This window comes from Colletotrichum abscissum (assembly GCF_030869225.1).
Source record: "Colletotrichum abscissum strain IMI 504890 chromosome Unknown Scaffold_16.1, whole genome shotgun sequence".
NCBI classification, from domain to species: domain Eukaryota; kingdom Fungi; phylum Ascomycota; class Sordariomycetes; order Glomerellales; family Glomerellaceae; genus Colletotrichum; species Colletotrichum abscissum.
Genome location: NW_026850054.1, coordinates 531,243 through 550,789, shown reverse-complemented (window position 1 = coordinate 550,789; position 19,547 = coordinate 531,243). Strand labels below are relative to the sequence as shown.

Genomic DNA, 19,547 nt, shown 5'->3' with positions numbered 1-19,547 from the left:
TATGGGCAATCCTCTCGATTTCCGAGATGGTCCAGGATTTAAACAAAGAATAGAAACACCCGCACTCCCTCATGCGCTATCGTCCGCCGCCCATCCAGCTTTCAGCCTCTCGACCAACGTCGTGATGAACCTTACATCCGTGACATCCGGTAGTTCTCTCAACGTTGTACTGTCCCTCTCAGTTTCCGCCGTTGAATATGCCAGGACCCCCTTATTCGCAGAAGCCGTACGTCCATACTTGCTCTCAAACCAATCCAGGAGCTTGATCGGCGGATTCTTCTTCGGGTCCCGTTTAGACTGCCGCAACTTGTCCATCCACTGCTCAGTTGGGAGTATCTCAAACCGCAGACCAGCTTCGGATAAGGATGGAAGCATATCACGGGTCCAGTGGAAGCGCGTCGGGTTAAGGACGTGGTACACCAAGTCGGGATCGGTATCGCGCTCGCTCGGTTCCGGGGTCGCGTCGGCATTGACGAGTTCCAAGATGGCCGCTGCAGCATGGTCGACGGGCAGCCAAGTCATCTCCTAATACCACATCAGAGTCATCGCTTTCCCCAAACTGTTCGCGCAAGACTCACCTCATCTAGATTCGGCAAGGAACCAAGCGTGACAGCCGTCTGAATCATCAATGGAATACCCTCAGTCGTGTTCCATTCACCGACCTTACTGTCACCCACAAGCTGCCCGATCCTCAAGACTCTTGCAGGCGCACCGGCGTTCAGATTCGCATTACGCGTGATATGCTCAGACACCCACTTGGACCGCGCATAGCCCGTTCCCTGCGCCCATGCCGGCGTCGGGACCGGTCCCTCCGGCACATTACCGTGCCTAGGCGACCCACCTGACGCGGAGACGGATGAGCAGAAGAAGAACCGCGCAGGATTGGGTGTCTCGACGGACTGGCACAGCTGGATGAGGTTGTGTACTGCCTTTATATGCTGGTCTTCAAAGCTCTGTACGGGGATGTTGAAGTTGACGGCCCAGGCGCTGTGAATTACGATTGTGAGCCTCGACTTCAGGTCGGCGATGCGGGTGGCACCGATGCCGAAATCTGGGAGGCCTAGATCACAGGATAATGGCACCACTTTAGATTGTTGGAGGGGGCTTAGGGATATGCCGCGCGAGGTAAGTGAGTGTGCGATGCGAGATGCTGCGGCGGTATCGTCGGGTGCGCGGACGGCTGCCCAAACTGAGGATACGGTAGGGAGGGCAGCGAGTTGGCCAAGAAGATGAGCTCCTAAGCCGCCTGTCACTCCAGTGAGGAACTGTGAAGGCGATATCAGTGATGTCTTGAGGTCGCGGTGGAACTAGTGTCACTTACCACGAGATGCTTCTCAGGTTTCGGGGCTGTACAAGCGACGTGCGGTGTGATGGAGGAGTACTTGGCTACCAAATCCTGCATTTTTCGTAGCTCATCTTGAACCGCTTCGACTTGACCGTTTCTCAGTGCAACGAGATGTTCAGAGAGTTTTCGGGTGTTTCCAGATTCGTAGAGAACGTTCTGTCCCAGGTAGCTTTGACGACCACCCAAATCGACTTCCCTCTTGATCAGACTCCACATCTGGATGCAATGGAGGCTATCAACGCCAGAAGCGAAGAAATCTGCGTCGGCAGATGGTAAGTCGATACCCAACTGCTTTTTGAGTTGCTGCAAAAGCCAGATCTCTAGCTCTTGGCCCGCAAGAGACAACCTGCCTCCTTCTTCTTCATTCTCATACCTGTCATAGGCGATCTGTATCTCTTTTTCAAATTGCTGATAGAACGGCGCCCGAATAAAGGTTCCCTTGTCAGTGCGGGGGTACTGTGTCTCCGATGGAAGCACAATGATGAGCTCTCGAGGTATGCGCGAGAATGACTCGGCTTTCGCATTCGCGGCTTCAACTGCCGGCCAGATCGCTTCAACGAACTCCGCATCAGTTAGGCTCGTAGCATTGTCCGCCTTGACGATTAGAGCACCGGGATAACTTCTCTGCTCGCCAAAGACTATAGCCTCTTTGACAATTTCCTCTTGGCGGATTCTCCCTTCGATGGGAATAGGGAGCACCTTTTCGCCATTGATCAGAGTGAACCTGTCGTCAAGTCTGCTGACATACTTCCACCAGTCGGGCTGCGTGGCATGTTTCACGAAGAGATCACGCGTTCGAAATGAGTTTGGTGGCGAATCCGAGTTCGATGTCGACTTCGAGGGGATGCCGTCGAGGCAGACACACTCGTAGATCCCGGGAGAGACCTCATCCATGAGAACGTAGGGCTTGGCGGAGGGGAGAGGACGCAGATAATTCCAGGCTTTATCGCCTGGCGGACGAACGGAGTTCATCAATCTGCCTACCTCAGTTCTTTACTTCGTTAGTGCGAGCGTCTACGAGGCTGAAGAAATTAGGGTGGGCAAGGGTTGCTCTTACGATCCGTAGTTTCCGACGAGATAGACCCCGTTACTGACCAGACGGTCGCCAAGGTCATCTGGACAGCTACTTCCCCCAAAGAGAACGAGTTTCACACTTGCCAACGCCTGGATACCCTCGTCTGTTTCAGCTAGTAACTTCACGACATAGGGAACCACGTGGAAGATTTCAGGCTTGACGTAGTTGATCATCTGGATGAGATTCTGTCTCGTCAGAGGCAGATTGTAGTTACCATAATAGATGGGCTTCTTTGAGTAGATTGAGCGAAATGTCTCGTAAAATCCGTGGCTGTGAAATAAGGGTGATACAATAAAGGCCTTCATATTCATGTGAACGGAAAAGGCCCCAATGCAGCTCTTGTGAGTTAGGTAGATTGGTTTCGGAAGGCCTGTCGAACCGGAGGAGTGGATGATGGCGGCAATTTTCCTCGATTCTCGCTCCGGGTCATAGGTTCTGGAAAACACGGGGGCATCTCTGCCGTAGTAGTCTGAGTGAGACAGCAGTGGCAAAACATCGAGCTCGCGTTCCTGCTGAACTTCGGCTAGAACAGGATGGAAATTTGATGTGGTGAGCATGGTACTGCAGTCCGCCAACTCACAAAGGCGGGCGATTCCTGGGCTCTGAAGCCTCGTCGAGACAAGAAACACTGCGTATCCTAGCCGGCTAAGAGCCATAATCGTGATGACGACATGCAAACCGGAGTGAGCGAGGATTCCTATCACGGGGGCCTTCTCAGAATTTGAGTCCTCATCAAGTTACAAGTCAGTGAAAGCTTGACTGAAATAGTGAAGAGGTAGCACGGCTTACAACGGAGGATAGACCCAGCTGCTGTAGCCTCTGCACGGCGGCGTCGACATACCGGTCCACGGCGCGAGCGCTGTGCTCCTCGAAATCTAGAAGGCCCTCGTTAGGGTACCCAAGTAAGGGCGCATCACCGAGTTCGAGTGCCCGTCTCTTGATGAGCTCGTCGAGGGTGAAGAAAGGACGATCCTGAGCGGAAACCTTGAGTTGGGTCACTGTCGTCGTCTGAGTTGCCATGATGAAGAAGCCAAAGAGAGGTGCATCAGTTAGAAACAGGATGGATGTCGTACTGGCTTGGAGTCCATTCGGTGATGAGAGAGAGAGTCCCGACTTGATGTGGAACCAACTTGACTTATGTACTAACAATCATCTCGCACCGCCGGCTCCCTGCGACCTGATCGGCGTTGAGCGTATCCGCGCGACAATTCCGTTCCGCTTCCGTTCCGGGCCGCTGATGCAAGTTGCTTAGGTTTCCGGGTGCGGGGTCCGGGTGCTCCGAAGCGTCTATAACCGGCGGTGGTCTACGGGCGATCAGTTACCACCAATGAGGTGTAACTAGGATGCTAGTGCCCTTGTGATTTTCAGTGTGCCAGGCTTGCGGCTGTGACTGTTTCGTACTTCTGCGCCTGTGTCGTGTTGGCTTTAGATGGAAACCTTCAAGTTCTCGATGAAGAGGGACCGAAAAGCCGCAATTGCTGCACCTCAATGTACCTTCAACACGTACAGGTACCAGCAGGCAGGAAGGGCTGGGAGACAGCCAGTCATCAGAGTGTATGCAGTGGCGGATCTTCGACTAATGGGCTAGTACCAAAGGAATGCCCGAAATACTGAACTGTAGATTTGTTTCTCGATTTGTCACCAGAAACTGATCTGCATTGTGCGTCGCGTAGGGGCTAGGTGCGTATATTGCCTCGCGTACTTGATATGGGTTGTATGCGATTCTCATGAGAATACCTACTTCGGAACTGCACTCTCAGCATAATTTGGGAATTATTTGAGTGGTGGGATTCTCCTCCGGCCATGCTTACAAGCACTTTCATGCGCCTTGGCCAAGATCCCGCATGCCCCCAACCCCGGTTATAGACGGACCTCTGGCAGTTACTGATAGTTATACATGCGAATGATGTTCATGCTTTTTGCGCTGCAATGACTTGTACCGAGCCATCACACAGGCCTGCGCCTGGGGCCTTCAGTCCGTCGCCATGACGAAAACCATGGCCGAGATTCTCATCAATTCGACCGCCAAATCCTAGTCACCTCCTAGAATCTAGAAACGATTTTCTGATGTAGCGAATACGCGAGGGACGTATGTGAATATGAAACCCATGGCTTGCAGTCGGTTAGTCAATGCAAGTTCCTACTCTGTCATCTGACCCGCAGAGCGACAGGAACGGACAGGGTCACAGAGAACGCGAGATTCCCAAAGCAACCCAACTCTGTGTCTTTTCGTGTTTGTTTGGAAGTTCTTCTCGGTCATGCTTCAGTTTTCTAGCAGTTCAAGAATAAGGGAGGCACTGATTGGGAGCTTAGCAAATCCAAGACTTACCTTATAGTGCTACATGAACTGTAAATGTTGACGCCGCCCCAGCCCCTAGGCATGCGTGCTGAAGCCAGTCATCCCCACTACTTTGCAACAATCAGTAAAGAGAGATTCGACAAGATCACGTTAAGTATGAGAACCCTTTGAAGTCGATTCAAAGCGATTAACGAATGTTTGATTCTCTTCCGCAGTTGCTACTTCCTCAATCACGTAATCAAGATACAGTGCTACGTGACGTAGGTAGTGTCTGGAAGATGGTGAGTGAGAACACACTCTTCCATATTGACATTGCGCCCAGAGCCTACTCGTAGGCTCGAGCCGGCCACCGGCTGCGAGACCCTACGAGAGCGGCGAAGTTGTTACTGGACTGCAGCCATCATTGGTAGGATCCACGCAGTTCCCGCTCTCGTCGTAAAAGACTGCCGGGAGGTCGAAGTAGCATCGAGGTATCTTTCCTATTCCACCTCCAATCTCCACGCCATCGCCATTCCCATTGAGGGCGCAGTCAATAATGGCAGCGTAGAATGGTACTCGATTCCCAATGCCGTGCCTCTCCATCGCTTCGTAGATCCTGGGCTCGGCCTCGTACCAAAAGGTGTCAGCCGATTCTCTCATTAAGTAGAAACAGTACTCTTCGCCGTTCCTCAATTCCATCCACTGACGGCCTATGTCGGTTCCACATCCTTCTCTGGTTTCGGCGTCTCTGTGCCTGTCTGCCACCAGATGTAGTTTCGAAGCCTTCATGGCCTCAGTTGCCACTTTCATCTTGAGGTTATCACTGATGATGCCAACCCAGCTTGCGAATTCGCGCGAGTTCTCAGCAAGTACTGGCCAACCGCCGTTCAGAAAAGCGGGAACTTTGCTGAGGAAATTGTCCCTCTCGTTTCCAAGACTAGGAAGAGCATTATACTCATTGTCATCAATCCCTCCACCTGTAGCGACGCGAAGGATGTCTTCGAGGCCTTTTGTGAGGCTTTCAAAAGCATTCCCCAAGGCAACTGCAACATCATTCGCCTCTGTATTCTCTTTCGATTCCGCATCGGCCATTTGAGAAGAGATGCTGCCAATGATAGCTAGTCCTGCAGTCACGAATCCGGCAGGGCCCTGTCCATTGGCGAGGAATCAGTAAAACTTAAGTAGTGAGATTTGAAAATGCTGGAGAACGTTGTATCTGAACATACCGGTACCATTGCCGCTCCTGGCAAAGACATGAGACCGCCTCCCATCGATGCAGCGGCTGCAATCCACTTGAACACACTTGAAGCCTTCGTGTCCGGCGAGTCGAACTCACTGAGCGTCTGCGATATCTTCAAATTCTCCACGAGGGTTTGTCGAGTAATCTCTTCGTTGATCTTGTCAATCTTGCTGTGTAGCCCTATGACGGCTTGGAAGACCCAGTATGAGTTTGTGCCAAAGCTAGTCTTGTTGGTTTCATCATAGTATCTCTCGCAGTCCCAGTCGCTAAAAGGGCTGCATTGGCCGCCGATTGTCGAACAGCCGCCGACTCCAGGACGACCATTGCTTCGTATTTTATGTTCAAGCTTGGTGGTCCAGCCTTCGTTTGCCTTATTTTGGGAGAACGCCACACCTGTGTCTTCTGTAGTAGTGATGGGATGAGCTTCTGAATGTTGGAGTGAATGAGGCACGCGAGCCAACAGGTTTGTGACTCGGCATTGTCGACTTACTCAGGCTTATTTCGAGGAAGAAATCAAGAGAAAAGCCCGCGGCAGTTTCTTGCCACAATTTTTCGACACCTTCCGCAGTCGAAAAGTCCCAATCTTGACAAATGTTTTCTTTATTCCAGATGGAGTCCATCTTCTCCGGAACCGGCGTGGCGCCAGCCCACAGGAAAAGTCCTAGCAAGACGACTAGGAGTTCCATCTGGGAAAAGGTTGAACTTGAGGCGACAAAGATGATCAATGACAAGCAATTCACCGAAAATCAGATGCATGCAAGATTCGGTATGTGACTTTACAAAGTTGATTGCTAGATACGCTGTTGCAGGAAGATAGCAGCGTCTTGACTTATTTATAGCTGATATGTACTTGTCCCAGCATCTCACCGCCCACGTCACGTATCGATCATTCGAGGAACAAAGCTTCGATACTCTAGGACTTGTCACTGCCTTTTCTAGCATGAGAAAGTAGACATCAGCTGAATCTTACGGTACACCAGCAGCAACCTTTATCCGGTTCCATCTAGGTCATCATGTGCAGCCTCCCTTTATGTTTGCATTAGTTAAAATGACCAGAAACCGCGTTCTCAAGGTAACGAGAGCATCCATGATCCACCTTCATGTTACCGAACGATGTGCAGCAGTGCCCTGTAGCAGCATCGTATCTATCTTACTTGTCAGACACGATGTCTTCATCCACGTGCGGACAATTGCAGGTCAGCAACGTGATACCCGGCTCTTGTATGACACCGTTAGACAATCGAAGTCTCGATGACCAGCGCCTGACTTGTATGAGGTGTAATGTATCATGTACTCACTCAACATTACATCACTAGTGTTACCTTTCATTGGTACATCCTTGATTGCCTCGGGGCTATGGACGGGCCAATTCCTGCGGCTGTAGACGGACATCGGGATATCGCGAATGTCGGGTTGTATCGCTCAGCCCTTGACATTCTCGACACGTAGCTGAAGTAGTTAGGCATTCATAAGAAAATGTTAGGTGCCTACCCCACGGGGAGGCTGCACCCCGGATTTGCCTAGCAACCACGGCGAACAAACTGCCGCATCAATGATCATAGTCGGCCATAGTAAGCAAAGGCGTTGATTGGTGGGTAATGTGAAGGAGTTTGCCATACATTTAGTCACTGTCGTTGTCTCTTCGATGGTGCTTCGCAAGTTTCCGGCCCCGAGGATGCCTTTTCCGGTTTGACCAGAGATCCGATAGGATGTTATGTGGATTATTTAAGAGGCAATATCTTGAACAGCTCCGAATAATTATTCTCCTCTCAACTCAGCGCATTGAAGCAGACTCACGTCACTTTAGATTCAGTAATAATCTCTACAGTCAGTTATGTCTTCATACCAACATTTTATGACCATCGATATGGTCAAAGACCATGAAGCAGTCGTCGATCATATTGACCACCAAGAAAGTCCCAAAGAGGGTGGCTTTCGAGCCCATCCTGACAAGTTTGGGTCTGCTGCTAAAGTTGATCCCAAAGAAATTGCCTTGGTTCGGAAATTGGACACCTATCTCATGGTAAGCCGATCCCTACATCTCCAATAATTGTCCACAAACTCAATGACCAGAGATGAAAATGAAGCTAAACCAAAAGTCTCCACCCAGCCCATTTTATGGTTGATGTACTTCTTGAACTTCCTTGACCGAAATGCAATTGTGAACGGCAAGCTCAATAACCTGGACAACGATCTCAACATGAAAGGATCCGAGTACAACACCTGCGTCAGCGTCTTCTTCGTTGGGTCAGTCACACAATCACAAGTGATCTAGACATTGTTTGCACCAGAACATTGCTGACATATCAAGGCAGTTATATCACAGGACAAGTTCCGTCAAACATGCTGGTTACGCGCGTCAAGCCTGCATATTACATGTCCGGCTGGATGATGGCGTGGGCTATCGTGTCAACTCTCATTTGTGTTGTCAAGGACTATCATGGAATGCTTGCGTGCAGGTAAGTCGGACATCTTTTGTACCTGCTCGCAGATCCCGAAGACTGACGATGACCGTCGGTTGAAAGGCTGGTGCTTGGCCTCACTGAAGCACCTTTCTACTCGGGCGCTTGCTACCTCGTGAGCTTGTTCTACACACGGAAAGAGGTTGCAACACGACTCGCTGTATTTTACACAGGCAACTTGCTTGCGAGCTCATTCTCCGGTCTTATTGCCGCTGGCGTCTTCGCTGGTCTAGACGGACGGCATGGCATGGCTGGGTGGAGATGGCTGTTCTTGATTCAAGGTGTCGTCACAAGTAAGACTTTGTCTTGAACAATGCAGAAGATGACCCGAGCCCAGAGTCTGACAGTATTACCATACAGTTGGTGTTGCCGTGGTGGCCTTTTTCGTGCTTCCTAATGCCCCGCTCCAAACCCGATGGCTCACTCAGGAAGAACGCGAGTTGGCTCATTCGCGGGTTGCAAAAGACACAACAGAAAAACGACAGGGAACCAGCATTTGGTCTGGCCTCTGGGAAGCCGTCACAGATTATCGCACCTGGGTTTTTGCGCTCATGGGAAATCTTCACCTCTCGGCAAATAACTTCAAAAACTACTTGCCGACAGCTGTCAAGTCACTTGGCTTCAGTACCACAACAACGCTGGTACTCACTTGTCCACCTTATCTCATCGGAGGAGCGACGTCAGTTCTGGTGTCGTGGTCCTCGGGAAGGTTCAACGAACGTACCTGGCACATTACAGGTTCCAAGGCAGTCGCGATCGTCGGCTTCGCTGTGGCAACAAGTACGATGAACATCGGCGCACGATACTTTGCTATGGTTCTGTTTGTGGCGGCTACGTATGGAGTGAACAATATTAATGGTAATCGTCACTTGCTTGACCCGGGCGTCTTGACTTGATGGGCATGAACTAACGCGTTACTCTAGTCGCGTGGACATCAGCCACGGTCGGTCAGACTGACGAAAAGAAAGCTGCCGCAATCGCCATTGTCAATACGTTTGGCAATCTGTCTTTTGTATACACCCCTTATCTATGGCCGGATAGTGACAGCCCCCTTTTTCGTAGAGCCATGGTCGCTAGCATCGCCTTCTCCCTAGGCGTGGTCTTAACAGGATGGGCTATGAAATTCATCTTGAAACGCGCCAATAGGAAGATCAGAAGCACCCAAGATGAAGCAATCAATCTCTACGCGTACTAGAATCAACAAGTCAACTCAGGCTCTAGGCTGCTTGATATCTTCATGGAAAAATCTGTATGGGAACAGGCAAGAGTGTCTCTAGTGCTGCGAATCTAGACCATCAAGTACTAAGTATATACGTGTCAAAGAATAAGGTCTGGCGGTCTCAGGATAGGGCGGTTCACTATGCCCAACCAGTGTAAGTCCAAACTGGACCGGTGGGGGGATTGCCCATTGACTTTGCGGTAGTCGAGCAGAATCTAGTGAAGCATTGTCAACATCTGCGCATTGATCAAAATGATGTTCGGGCCATTTCTCATAGTGACACTGTCGCCCGTCCTGTACTAGGCGGAAGCATAATCTCGTCAGAAGGCCTGGTAGTTCCGGTCTCAATCACATTGATCTGATGGCATCCACATAACAAGGCCAATAGCCAAATAGCTTCTCCTGTTTAAAACTTTGCAGTAATGAGGACAGTGAGGCAAACGCAACGAAGGCCACTCTTGTGCACACCGCTTTCCCGAGCGAAAGTTACATCTAGAAGAGAGTTCACGCCATGGAATACAAACATGATCCAATTCATGGTCATAACTACCGGATAATCAATGATTGCTAAGCTTATGAGTACGTGAGGCAAATCATGCTAATGTCTGCGTATTTACAGGAAGTTGATAATGATGAACAAGTGGAAGTAGTAAAGAACGTAGAAGCTACCGGCCAAGGGAAATAACAGGAACGTAAAAGAATCAATGCGCATATAGGCGCCTCAAATCCACCTTACTTACTCACATGCGATGCCCAGTATTGATCGAGGTTCTTGTAAACGTCGTCAACCTTGCTGTACGGGTCAGTAGCGGCCATAGCCTGCACTGCCTCCTCAATGGCCGAGTCTGAGAAGGACCCAGCTCGAGTACGAAGATCAGCCATGAGGTACGGCTTTGCTCTCCAGCGCGCTTCCATGGGATCAATAAACTTGGTCTCGTTGTATCCAAATTCTGGAAGAACAGTAACGTTGAAGGCGGCCATCATATCGCTGTCCTCGTGGATCAGATTATGGCAGTGGAACATGTAAACGCCGTCCCAGGGGGCGTAGTGGGCCTCAACAAGGACAGACTCGCCTCTGCCCAACCAGACAACATCTTTCAAGCCCTCTGCTTCGTAGGGCATCACACCGCGGTCACCGTCTCTAGCAATGACCTTGAAGTCGACAAGGTGGACGTGAATGGGGTGAGACCAACCATCCGAACTGTTCTCAAGCTCCCAAATCTCAACCTTGCCTCTGGGGACGTTGGCGAGAACACGATTCTCCGCATCAGCGAAGCCTACACCATTGATGCGCCATTCGCCGTTGGTACGATGGAATCGGAAATGGTGATCGATAACGTTGTCAGTTGATGTTGGGAAGGGAACAGTGCGAAGGACCTCTGGAACGGTGGATGTGTCGGGGCTGGATAAGGTCGTACCAACGACGAACTGCATTACCTTGTCGGTATGCAAGTAGTCATCCTCGACGCCGATGCCGCCAGCCTTAGGGAAATTCCTGATTTCGAGTCTCTGGCCAGCGTACTGAGCGAAGTCGATGACAATTTCATACCGCTCAGCTGGTGAGACATACTAAATAAGAGTCAGCAAGTTTGCGTCTTTACTCAAATACTACGGGTAAAACTCACAAGGTCTGCGACTTGCACCGGCTTCCCCAAGAGTCCATTGTCGGAGCTAATAACCTGGAATGGCAGCTTTCCGTTCACAGCATTGGAGTTAACAAGGTACAGCGCAAAAGCGCGGGAAATCGCTGCGTTCAAGAAACGGAATCGGTATTTTCGCGGCTCGACATTAAGAAACGGCCACGGCTGGCCGTTAACGTGAATCAGATCGCCCCAGAGACTGTCAGTCTCACCCTTGGTTGAGAACAAGGTACCGTCGTCGTTGTATTGCTTCGCAGAGAGAACAAGAGGGATGTCGTAGACGCCGTATCCAGAAGGCAGGTTGAGAGCGTTCTCCGCCTCATCCGTGATCAGATAGGCTCCGGCTTGTCCCATATAGGCATTTTCAGCGGTCTGTGGGTTCTAATTAGAGCTTATACCTACATTTACATCATGCTATGGAGGACTTACAAGATGCATTGCATGATCATGGTACCACAACAGTCTCGCCGACTGCTGGTTGGGATAGTAGTAATCTTTGTACTCTCCTGGATTGGTGATATCTTCCGCCCAACCATCGAAAGGGGCACGAGAGTAAGATCCGTGCAGATGAACCGAGTTCTCGGCAGCAGCGTTGTTGATGAATCTGACGACAGACTCCGTTCCGCGAGGAATAATCAGTGTCGGTCCCGGAGAGATGCCGTCGTAGCCCACCAGAGTTGCAGGGCGCAAATTGGGATAAACCGCCTGACTGAAAGGCTTGATCTCAAGCTCGTAGTACCAGATCTCTTTGTTGGTGACTGGGTTGATGATCTTTCTGTGAGATATGTCAGGAAAACAGCATCTAAACAGAAAGATATCCGATGGTCGTACTTGGTAGGTTCCTTGACAGGAGGAATTGGCAGAGGCACCTTGTAAATCAAGGCATACTCGGGGCTTTCCCAATCTTTGAGAAGAGTGAAGACATCCTCCGGGTCATCTTCTACAATTTGAGCTAGGGCTACAACTTCTGTCTCGGGAATTTGAGAGATGTGTGTATCACTGAATGAAGAGTTTTGAGCTTGAACGAGGCAGGCGGAGAGCGCCGCTTGTACGAGCGCCACGGTCAGTTGGAACCGCATGTTGTAGGAAGGAGGAGAACAGTGACTAGAAAATCAGATTATTCGGGTCTAGGAATGTGTGTCGAGCAAGAGATTCTGTTGGATATGAAACGGAGCGGGTGATCTTATACAAGAATTAGGAGACAAGATCAAGCAAAAGAAAAGACCAAAGAACCTTGCTGATTCAGGACTCAGAACCACTTCAGCTTCCACTCCGAAGTCGGACAGGATTTGAAGAAAGAGAAATCTTCCAGTCCCCTTCCGGTAATCCGGTCGTGAAGCTGATGCATGCCTTGTGACTGATGCAAGTTTTCTGCAAGAGACTCGCCTTGAAGACTGCGATAGGAAATCAATGGCCGATGTACGTGATGGCATCAACTGCAGAAATCGCGCACACACACATATCATTTCAGTTACATCGCCACTGAGCCGATTATCTTGCAATGTTTACAATGTCCCTCATCCAATGTGGTGGATCCGATGTTATTGCGCAAGGCAGCGGCAACCCTCGAAGACCCACAGACGAAGAGAGTGGGTTGATATTTCCTTGTGTGCCTCAGAGTAGGTAGCATTGGCACAAGTATCATTCCTCATGATCCTTTCATTTCGAGAGTGGTATCGATGTTGGGCTGGTTGTTGCTGGGGTGGTGCACGAGCACGTAGCTTGGCGAACACGGTTGGAGGCTCTGTATGATGGTACAATGAGATATATCCTCGCTAACAAAATGGCAGTGTTGGAAGAATGATACGCTATTGCGCTAATATGACTCGGCAGAGACTCGTGCTTGCTCAGAGTCGAAGGACCTTGGTCTGACAACAGAACGCCATTACAATGATACGTGAAATGAGACGGAAAGCAGGTGACGGGCGTCTAAGGCCGGCGATATCTGGTGTGCAACTATCATCTGGGTCTCCGGTTGAGAAACCATACCTTGTATTTGACATCATACCTTTCATAAAGCGTTACCTAGATCTCCTAGTTGCTGACATCCGTAGTCATACAATGGAACAAGTCACACTTCTGCTCTCCATAGAGGTTCAGTCAGCAACCGAGTATGACCGGAACAATAATCCTAGATCTTCTAAGCATCTTGACTGTGTACTTGAACCTGGCCCAGCAATAATTTTGGCTTTTTGACAAAAGCCGAAAATGTACTCGTATTCTCTTTGCGGATCTGAATCCGGCTCCTCCCATATGGCCCGCTGCTCTCTGTCAGGCCGAAGCTGCCTGCCATGGCGGGGATCATGGTCCGACCTCCTGCCAAGAGCCATAGCAACGCTGACTAGTCTATCCGCCCCTCCAAGGAAGCCTTGATGATAAGCACCTAAAATGAAGCGTCGATCTAGAAACGAGTTCCTCTTGCATTCGGAATGGAGACAATCCGACTGCTACTCTGCTCCTTCGGGTTAAAATGACCCCTTCCCCCCTCCAGGCCCTCTAGAGGCGGAGAAGGCATCGTAAATGTCGACTCGGTGACGCTTTGATATCGACAACTGTCTCCCCCGCGCGCCTAGCATGGGTTTTCGTAAATCCCGCATCCCCTTTCTCGTAGAGCCGTTTTTGGTCGGCAGGGGCCTCAGGAACGTGGAAGCTTTCGGTCTGATTCCACTGGCTGCGGTTCAGGGGTCGAGGAAGGGCTATTTTAACCTTATCACAGGAGGTAATCGGCCAACCCGCAACTCTATTAGCCAACTCAACTAGGATCAAATTAGATCTAAAAGTCGTTGTTTGAACATATTAAAGTGATCTGTGTGATCTCATCAAGTTGTCTGAGATTAGAAAAAACCACATTTCCAAAGATTTCTGTTGAAGCTCTCGAAATCCAAATCTACATGTATGCCACATTACCTTATGTGCTCTATCAGAATATATCTCAAAGTCATCGAAGGATCGCATTCGCTCCTTTCTTGTAAGCATTTGCAATCAATAAGAGAAAACATCCGAAAGATGACACATTCTGTTCATGTTAATCCAAGGGTTCGAGTGAGTTGGAAAGCCGGCCCTCTTTCGCCAAGAGTGTCCAACACGATGGGTCGCGTCATGCATCCTCACTGCAACCAGGCCACGCCACCACCAGCCCGCACTTTCTTGCCAACTTTGAAAGGGGAAAAGATATAACAACCTTGAGAGGAATGTAGAGCCGGGAATATCAAGCAATGAGGTTGCGGTCGCTTTTTCAGAGAGGAAGGTGGCAATGTTAACCGTGCTCTAGACCCGTTCTCACGGTAGTCCTTGGCGGGAGTGGCCGGTCAAGACCCATGGCTCCCGCAGGCAATACGCGGGGATACTGCAAGGTTGATATGTGGGCATTTCCGCTTTTGAGATTCAATTGCCTTCGGGAACTACCAACGGCCAAAGGCGAGAGCGTTCGACGAAGACTTCAGAGCCCAGAAGACTACATTTTCTCCTGAAATGGGCTCTAACCCCGCGGGTGGAGCATCGCGTAAAGATCCCTTAGCGAGTCTTGGGCCCGCCCATGATTCAAGGCTCGATGCGGGTGCAATGCCTGTCTGGCACAGCGGTTACTGAAGCAGTTGCTTGGCTATTATTCCCATTGCCAAGATGTAGCATCACCGTCGAGGGACGGCAATTTTTAACTAGCCTGGTATAGTCTGTCGGCAAAAACTGCAACCCAGCCCATAGCACGTGAAGTTGTAGAAACTTAGACCGGGGATAACGTCGGACGATGGGCTTCTCAACACACCGCAGCCGTTTTGTGCTCAGCACTCAGTTCGTCTAGTCGTCGTTACCAGGCGCGATTCTTTCCCTTGTAGTCCTGTGAACCCTCGTTGGATCTCCATAATGCTTTTGGTGGTGTTTCTGCTCGGTCTAACTTGTAGGCGCGCGGGGTGACCCGTGCCTACAAATTCTTGGCTAGGTCACAAGTATGTACCCAACGAGATCAGATTATGAGAGCTGAGACGACTGGCTGCGCCTGCATGCATCTCTTGCGTGACGAAAGTTTAGGCGATTATCTGCGGCTAACATAAGTAAGGCACCCTTGTCACCAATAGCCCCGACCTTTCCGTCCTTGTAGTTACGACCACCAATGAGATGCTCGCCAATTGTAGTCCAAGCTTACGTTCCATGAGCTGTGCTAGGATCGCTCGGGAGCCTCCTCTTGAGTCTCGAGACTTTACATGTACTCACCCATCGGCAGAAATGACCAAGAGTCTGAGCCGGTCCGGGATCCTGGGTTGCATTCCCCCAGCCGTTGCAACTTCCCCGCTCCCGGGATTCTTGAATCAGGATGCCGGACTGGCAGGTTTTGACGACTCGGTTCTCTCTCAACCCGATTCCAACCCCGGCATAGGTCGCCAATTATAGACCCGTAGTGCACCTCGCGGAACAAGGCCCGAGACCTAAACCATGCGGGAGAGTTGCACGTAGTGGAGCCGCATCCTGGAGTTCTCATTGCGCACTTGGGGTCACTTCCACGATGTAAGGGTACAGCACTGCATCTAGGGGTCATTACACGTAATCTAGTCACGCGCATGGCCAGGACGAAATCACTCAACCAATTTCATGTCTTGGCAAAGACGGCGGAGCGGGCTTCCTAGGGAGGTTGGCATGGACTTCAAGATGGGGTACCTTTCCGCCGGCCTGTCTGCCTGGCGGTCAACGTTCTCTGAATCTTGAAAATCCTCGTAAATCCAATACTTATGATATCCTGCAGACTGATCCGGTGATCGGAGTAATACGGAGGCCTCACAACATGCCATTGCCCGCGTCGGCTTTCCCGGGTTGAGAATGTCAAGTCCGCAGAGTCACGCTGCAGCGTGTCATTCACCGCCTATAGTTGTCGTGATGAGAAAACACTTGCGTCTGCTAGAAGGCCAAGACAGTCCATCGAAGGAAGCGACGGGAGAAAGTGATGGTTCAATCTTGGCAATGGTCGTTGACGCGGGTATCGACATTGGGTCTACGACCTCATCCTCTGTCGTTCCGAGTTCACTTTCCTTCATGGAAGAAAGTTCCAGTAGGGACACAGTTCGATTGGGATTGCTCTCAAGACTCTCGAAAGTTTAGGTGGGAAGTACCTTTTGAGACTTGTGATAAAATGACGACGATTTCCGTGCGACGATCTGAATATCCCCAATCACAAGCATCAACTTTCTATCTTATCAGTAAACTCAAGTCATCATGCATCTTCTTCATGTCTTTATCGCTATCTGGTCCCTGTTGGTGGCTTCTGTGTCATCTCAAGAGGCCCCTATTTGGGTTCAAGGTGCTCTTGAAGACGCGACTGCAACTGACGATGCCTTCAACACAGGCGGAACAATTGTCGTCAATGGCTTTACCGTCAATGTGCCAAAGAACCTTCTGGTACAGTTTCCAGCTGCCTGGGTGCCCTGGAAAGAGTTTGTCGCCAATAAGGCGGATTTCACCGGATATGAGACTTTGGTATAGATACCGGGCATGCATCTCAAAGTCAAAGAGAGCATTACTGATATCCACGTATAGGTCATTGGAAATAGCATCAACGGAGAGCCTCGTGTTGCTCAAGTCCAACTCTACGAATTTTTCGAAGGGTTGAGCAGTGGCTTTGTTGAGTCTGTAGACTTTGCGGATGGAAGTCTCAAGATCCAGAACGGGCCAACCGTCAGGATTTCAGACCCGAATGCTGTTTTCTCAAAGGGCTATACCGGCGCGCCGTTGATGACTGCGGATGATCAGAGTCCCAGTATCACGTCATTCTCGGGGTTTCCCATGTGCATTCCGCGCAATGGGACTGATCCTCTCTGTCCTTTGAGCAACCGACCTTTTGTCGGGCCAGGCACTTTGTAAGTCAATTTATCCCTTGATATCGTCATAGAAGTCCAGACAACAAGTTGACTTTGAAAAAAGTACGGCACCTGACCCAGTTGTAATGGCTCCATTCCAAGCCGGCGATTTCATTACCTTTTCCGGGTTCCGTCGAGGCGCTGAGGTCATTGCCTTCAGTATTGTGGCGCAGAACGTGCAGATCAATACTCTCGGCGATGTCGTCTACGTGAGAATGGAACTTGGTCTGCTAGGAATTGACAACCCAAATCCCAATGCTGAAATTGCAGAGTCTCGAGTGAGTGCGATCAACTCGACATATCCTAGCCATATTGGTCAAATTGCTGACAATTGACCCTCTGCAGTTCATCGGCTTTGTCTCCAACAATCGTGCCACAGTCTCTCTGTACGCAATGGACGTTGATCCCTGTACAGGCGCAACTACCGACCGCATCATTGCCTCCATGGGACTTCGCGGTGGCCGTAATGCTCAGAACAAGTTTGAATACCGCAACAACATCCTCTTCAGGTATACCCGAGAGTACCGAGTCACCGCTGAGATTGATGGAGTGGCCAAGACCCGCGTGACCAAGAACGGAATCACTGCCGGGACATACGTCCAGCCTGTCAACGTGTGGGTCCCCGGAGAGCAAGATGTGCCTGGTGTTCCGCCAGTCTCATACGACTTCTCTCAGATGGAGTTCCTGACGAAGGGCGTCGGCGCTGACGATGATGGCAATGTTTGGGGTCCCCTCGAACCATTCCCTCAAACCGGCGTGCTCATTGAGCCACCCGTCTGCGCTACAGCTCGGGGCTTGGAATTTGAGAAGCGAGGCCAGATCGGCAGATGGTATGGCCGAGCTCGCGCGGATGCAATCTCCCAGGCAGAGAATGTTAATACCACTGAGGCCTTTGTCAACATTGCTCCTGATGAGGCTGCAGCGATCGCGGAGAAGAAGGCCGAGGAAGAAGCTATCAACGAGTCTCCCTGAGTACCTACCTCGGGATGATTGGTGCTAACACAACTTTTGACGATTGGAGATGTGTACGGCCATCCCGACGCGTACCGCCAGTCCCTTCATTACATTCTACACTTTTTTTCATCTCAACATCAATCACCACAAATGTTTCACTGTAGATACTTTCACTCCCTGCAGCACTTGTCTGCAAAATATACGACACAAGATCTCGTATACAGTAGTCAATCATCATCGCAGAATTGCCTTTCTCAGCTTGAGAGAGTGGATTGAAACTTCCATCGTGTTCTTGCAAGGAAGACTATGTACACTACTTCATACCAATTGTTGAATGTGTTCAGAAGAATGGAGCATATGTACAGCAGAAAGAAACTGGGAGCTGGCAGCTCCAACATCCTGAAAGACAGTATTGCTCACCGGAATTGAAAGCAGGTGAAAGTTGTCTTTCAGATAACGCCTCCCAACCAACAAGTCTTAATCATCAAGCAGGAGTATTGACGGTAATGCTAGCCGATCCGCTGCTGTAATAACCTTCGGTGGCCACGATCATGTAATTATGGGTTCCGAGGTTGAGCCCGACTGATGCCCAGGCCGCGAAATGGTTGCCAGTTGTTACAGTACCACCGGTGCGCTTGGAAGTTCGCTGTTGGATATATCGTTAGTCCGAATTCCTCTAGTACTGTGACTAGTCTGGAGACTTTTGACACAGGGGACTTACAATGGACCAATACTGTTGGAAGGTCTTGGTGCCCTCAATGCTGGGCTGGTTGACGCGGGTGCTGACATAGATGTCATAGGTGCCGCCGTCACTGGTGACAGAACCCTTCTTCGTAGCAGCGGAAGCTGGGTTGTAGGTGCCGTAGTTTTCGACAATGTAGTACTCAATCAGAGGGTTCTGAGTCCAGCCGTAGACAGCCAGGTACTGTCAAACAGGTCAGTTTTAGATGCACCAGCACACCGTCGACTCTTCAATTCCTGTCGCGTTTACTTACACTATTTCCATTGGGGTTGTAAGTGCCAGAGTAGTTGATGGTCCTAAAAGGTCAACCGATTAGAGATGCTGTATGTCATAAGAGATATAGACTTACTTGGAGCCTCCCGGGTTCCAACCCTTGCCTCCGACAAAGTTGCCGCCGCCGCCTCCCCAGTTGACGCTATAGGAGCCGCCGGCGCCGTTGGTGTAAGTGACTTGGGACCCTCCATCAGTCCACCACGAATAATAGTATCCGTTGTGGTATCCGGTCGAGCTTGGAGTGGATTGTCGCTTCTCGATCAGTTCCCCGGTAGGACTGGCAATGGCTCCGAAGACAGTCGCCAACGTAACAAGCGCTCTGGAGAAGGAAACCATGGTGGTGGCTCTGTTTGATCAATGGATTCTACTATTCTTCAATTGTTGAGTTAGAATTGTTCTGCTACTGCTGACTACCGGATCTATGCCTCTTTTATAATGTGTAGTCGGATGCTATTCTTGTCTGACTGGACAGGAAG

General features: G+C 50.3%; 6 protein-coding genes across 6 annotated transcripts; 2 read left to right on the top strand and 4 right to left on the bottom strand.

Annotated features, from left to right (window-relative positions):
* Positions 1–69: 69 nt before the first annotated feature.
* Positions 70–3,440, bottom strand: CABS01_07524 (uncharacterized protein; the record flags this gene model as incomplete). The annotated part of the gene is made up of 5 exons (XM_060540886.1): positions 70–525; positions 579–1,265; positions 1,322–2,336; positions 2,403–3,148; positions 3,210–3,440. 5 exons carry the CDS (start codon positions 3,438–3,440, stop codon positions 70–72), a joined length of 3,135 nt encoding a protein of 1,044 aa, XP_060403054.1.
* A 1,642-nt stretch (positions 3,441–5,082) lies between these two features.
* Positions 5,083–6,624, bottom strand: CABS01_07523 (uncharacterized protein; the record flags this gene model as incomplete). The annotated part of the gene is made up of 3 exons (XM_060540885.1): positions 5,083–5,847; positions 5,925–6,340; positions 6,429–6,624. 3 exons carry the CDS (start codon positions 6,622–6,624, stop codon positions 5,083–5,085), a joined length of 1,377 nt encoding a protein of 458 aa, XP_060403053.1.
* A 1,148-nt stretch (positions 6,625–7,772) lies between these two features.
* CABS01_07522 (MFS transporter) lies at positions 7,773–9,595 on the top strand (the record flags this gene model as incomplete). Its single annotated transcript, XM_060540884.1, has 6 exons — positions 7,773–7,961; positions 8,049–8,185; positions 8,254–8,397; positions 8,464–8,693; positions 8,761–9,258; positions 9,324–9,595. 6 exons carry the CDS (start codon positions 7,773–7,775, stop codon positions 9,593–9,595), a joined length of 1,470 nt encoding a protein of 489 aa, XP_060403052.1.
* Positions 9,596–10,351: 756 nt separating this feature from the next.
* On the bottom strand, positions 10,352–12,338 carry CABS01_07521 (multicopper oxidase; the record flags this gene model as incomplete). Its single annotated transcript, XM_060540883.1, has 4 exons — positions 10,352–11,188; positions 11,245–11,631; positions 11,689–12,034; positions 12,091–12,338. 4 exons carry the CDS (start codon positions 12,336–12,338, stop codon positions 10,352–10,354), a joined length of 1,818 nt encoding a protein of 605 aa, XP_060403051.1.
* A 4,123-nt stretch (positions 12,339–16,461) lies between these two features.
* On the top strand, positions 16,462–18,074 carry CABS01_07520 (uncharacterized protein; the record flags this gene model as incomplete). The annotated part of the gene is made up of 4 exons (XM_060540882.1): positions 16,462–16,722; positions 16,783–17,102; positions 17,167–17,380; positions 17,448–18,074. 4 exons carry the CDS (start codon positions 16,462–16,464, stop codon positions 18,072–18,074), a joined length of 1,422 nt encoding a protein of 473 aa, XP_060403050.1.
* A 466-nt stretch (positions 18,075–18,540) lies between these two features.
* On the bottom strand, positions 18,541–19,407 carry CABS01_07519 (glycosyl hydrolase family 11; the record flags this gene model as incomplete). Its single annotated transcript, XM_060540881.1, has 4 exons — positions 18,541–18,702; positions 18,778–18,981; positions 19,052–19,094; positions 19,148–19,407. 4 exons carry the CDS (start codon positions 19,405–19,407, stop codon positions 18,541–18,543), a joined length of 669 nt encoding a protein of 222 aa, XP_060403049.1.
* Positions 19,408–19,547: the final 140 nt, after the last annotated feature.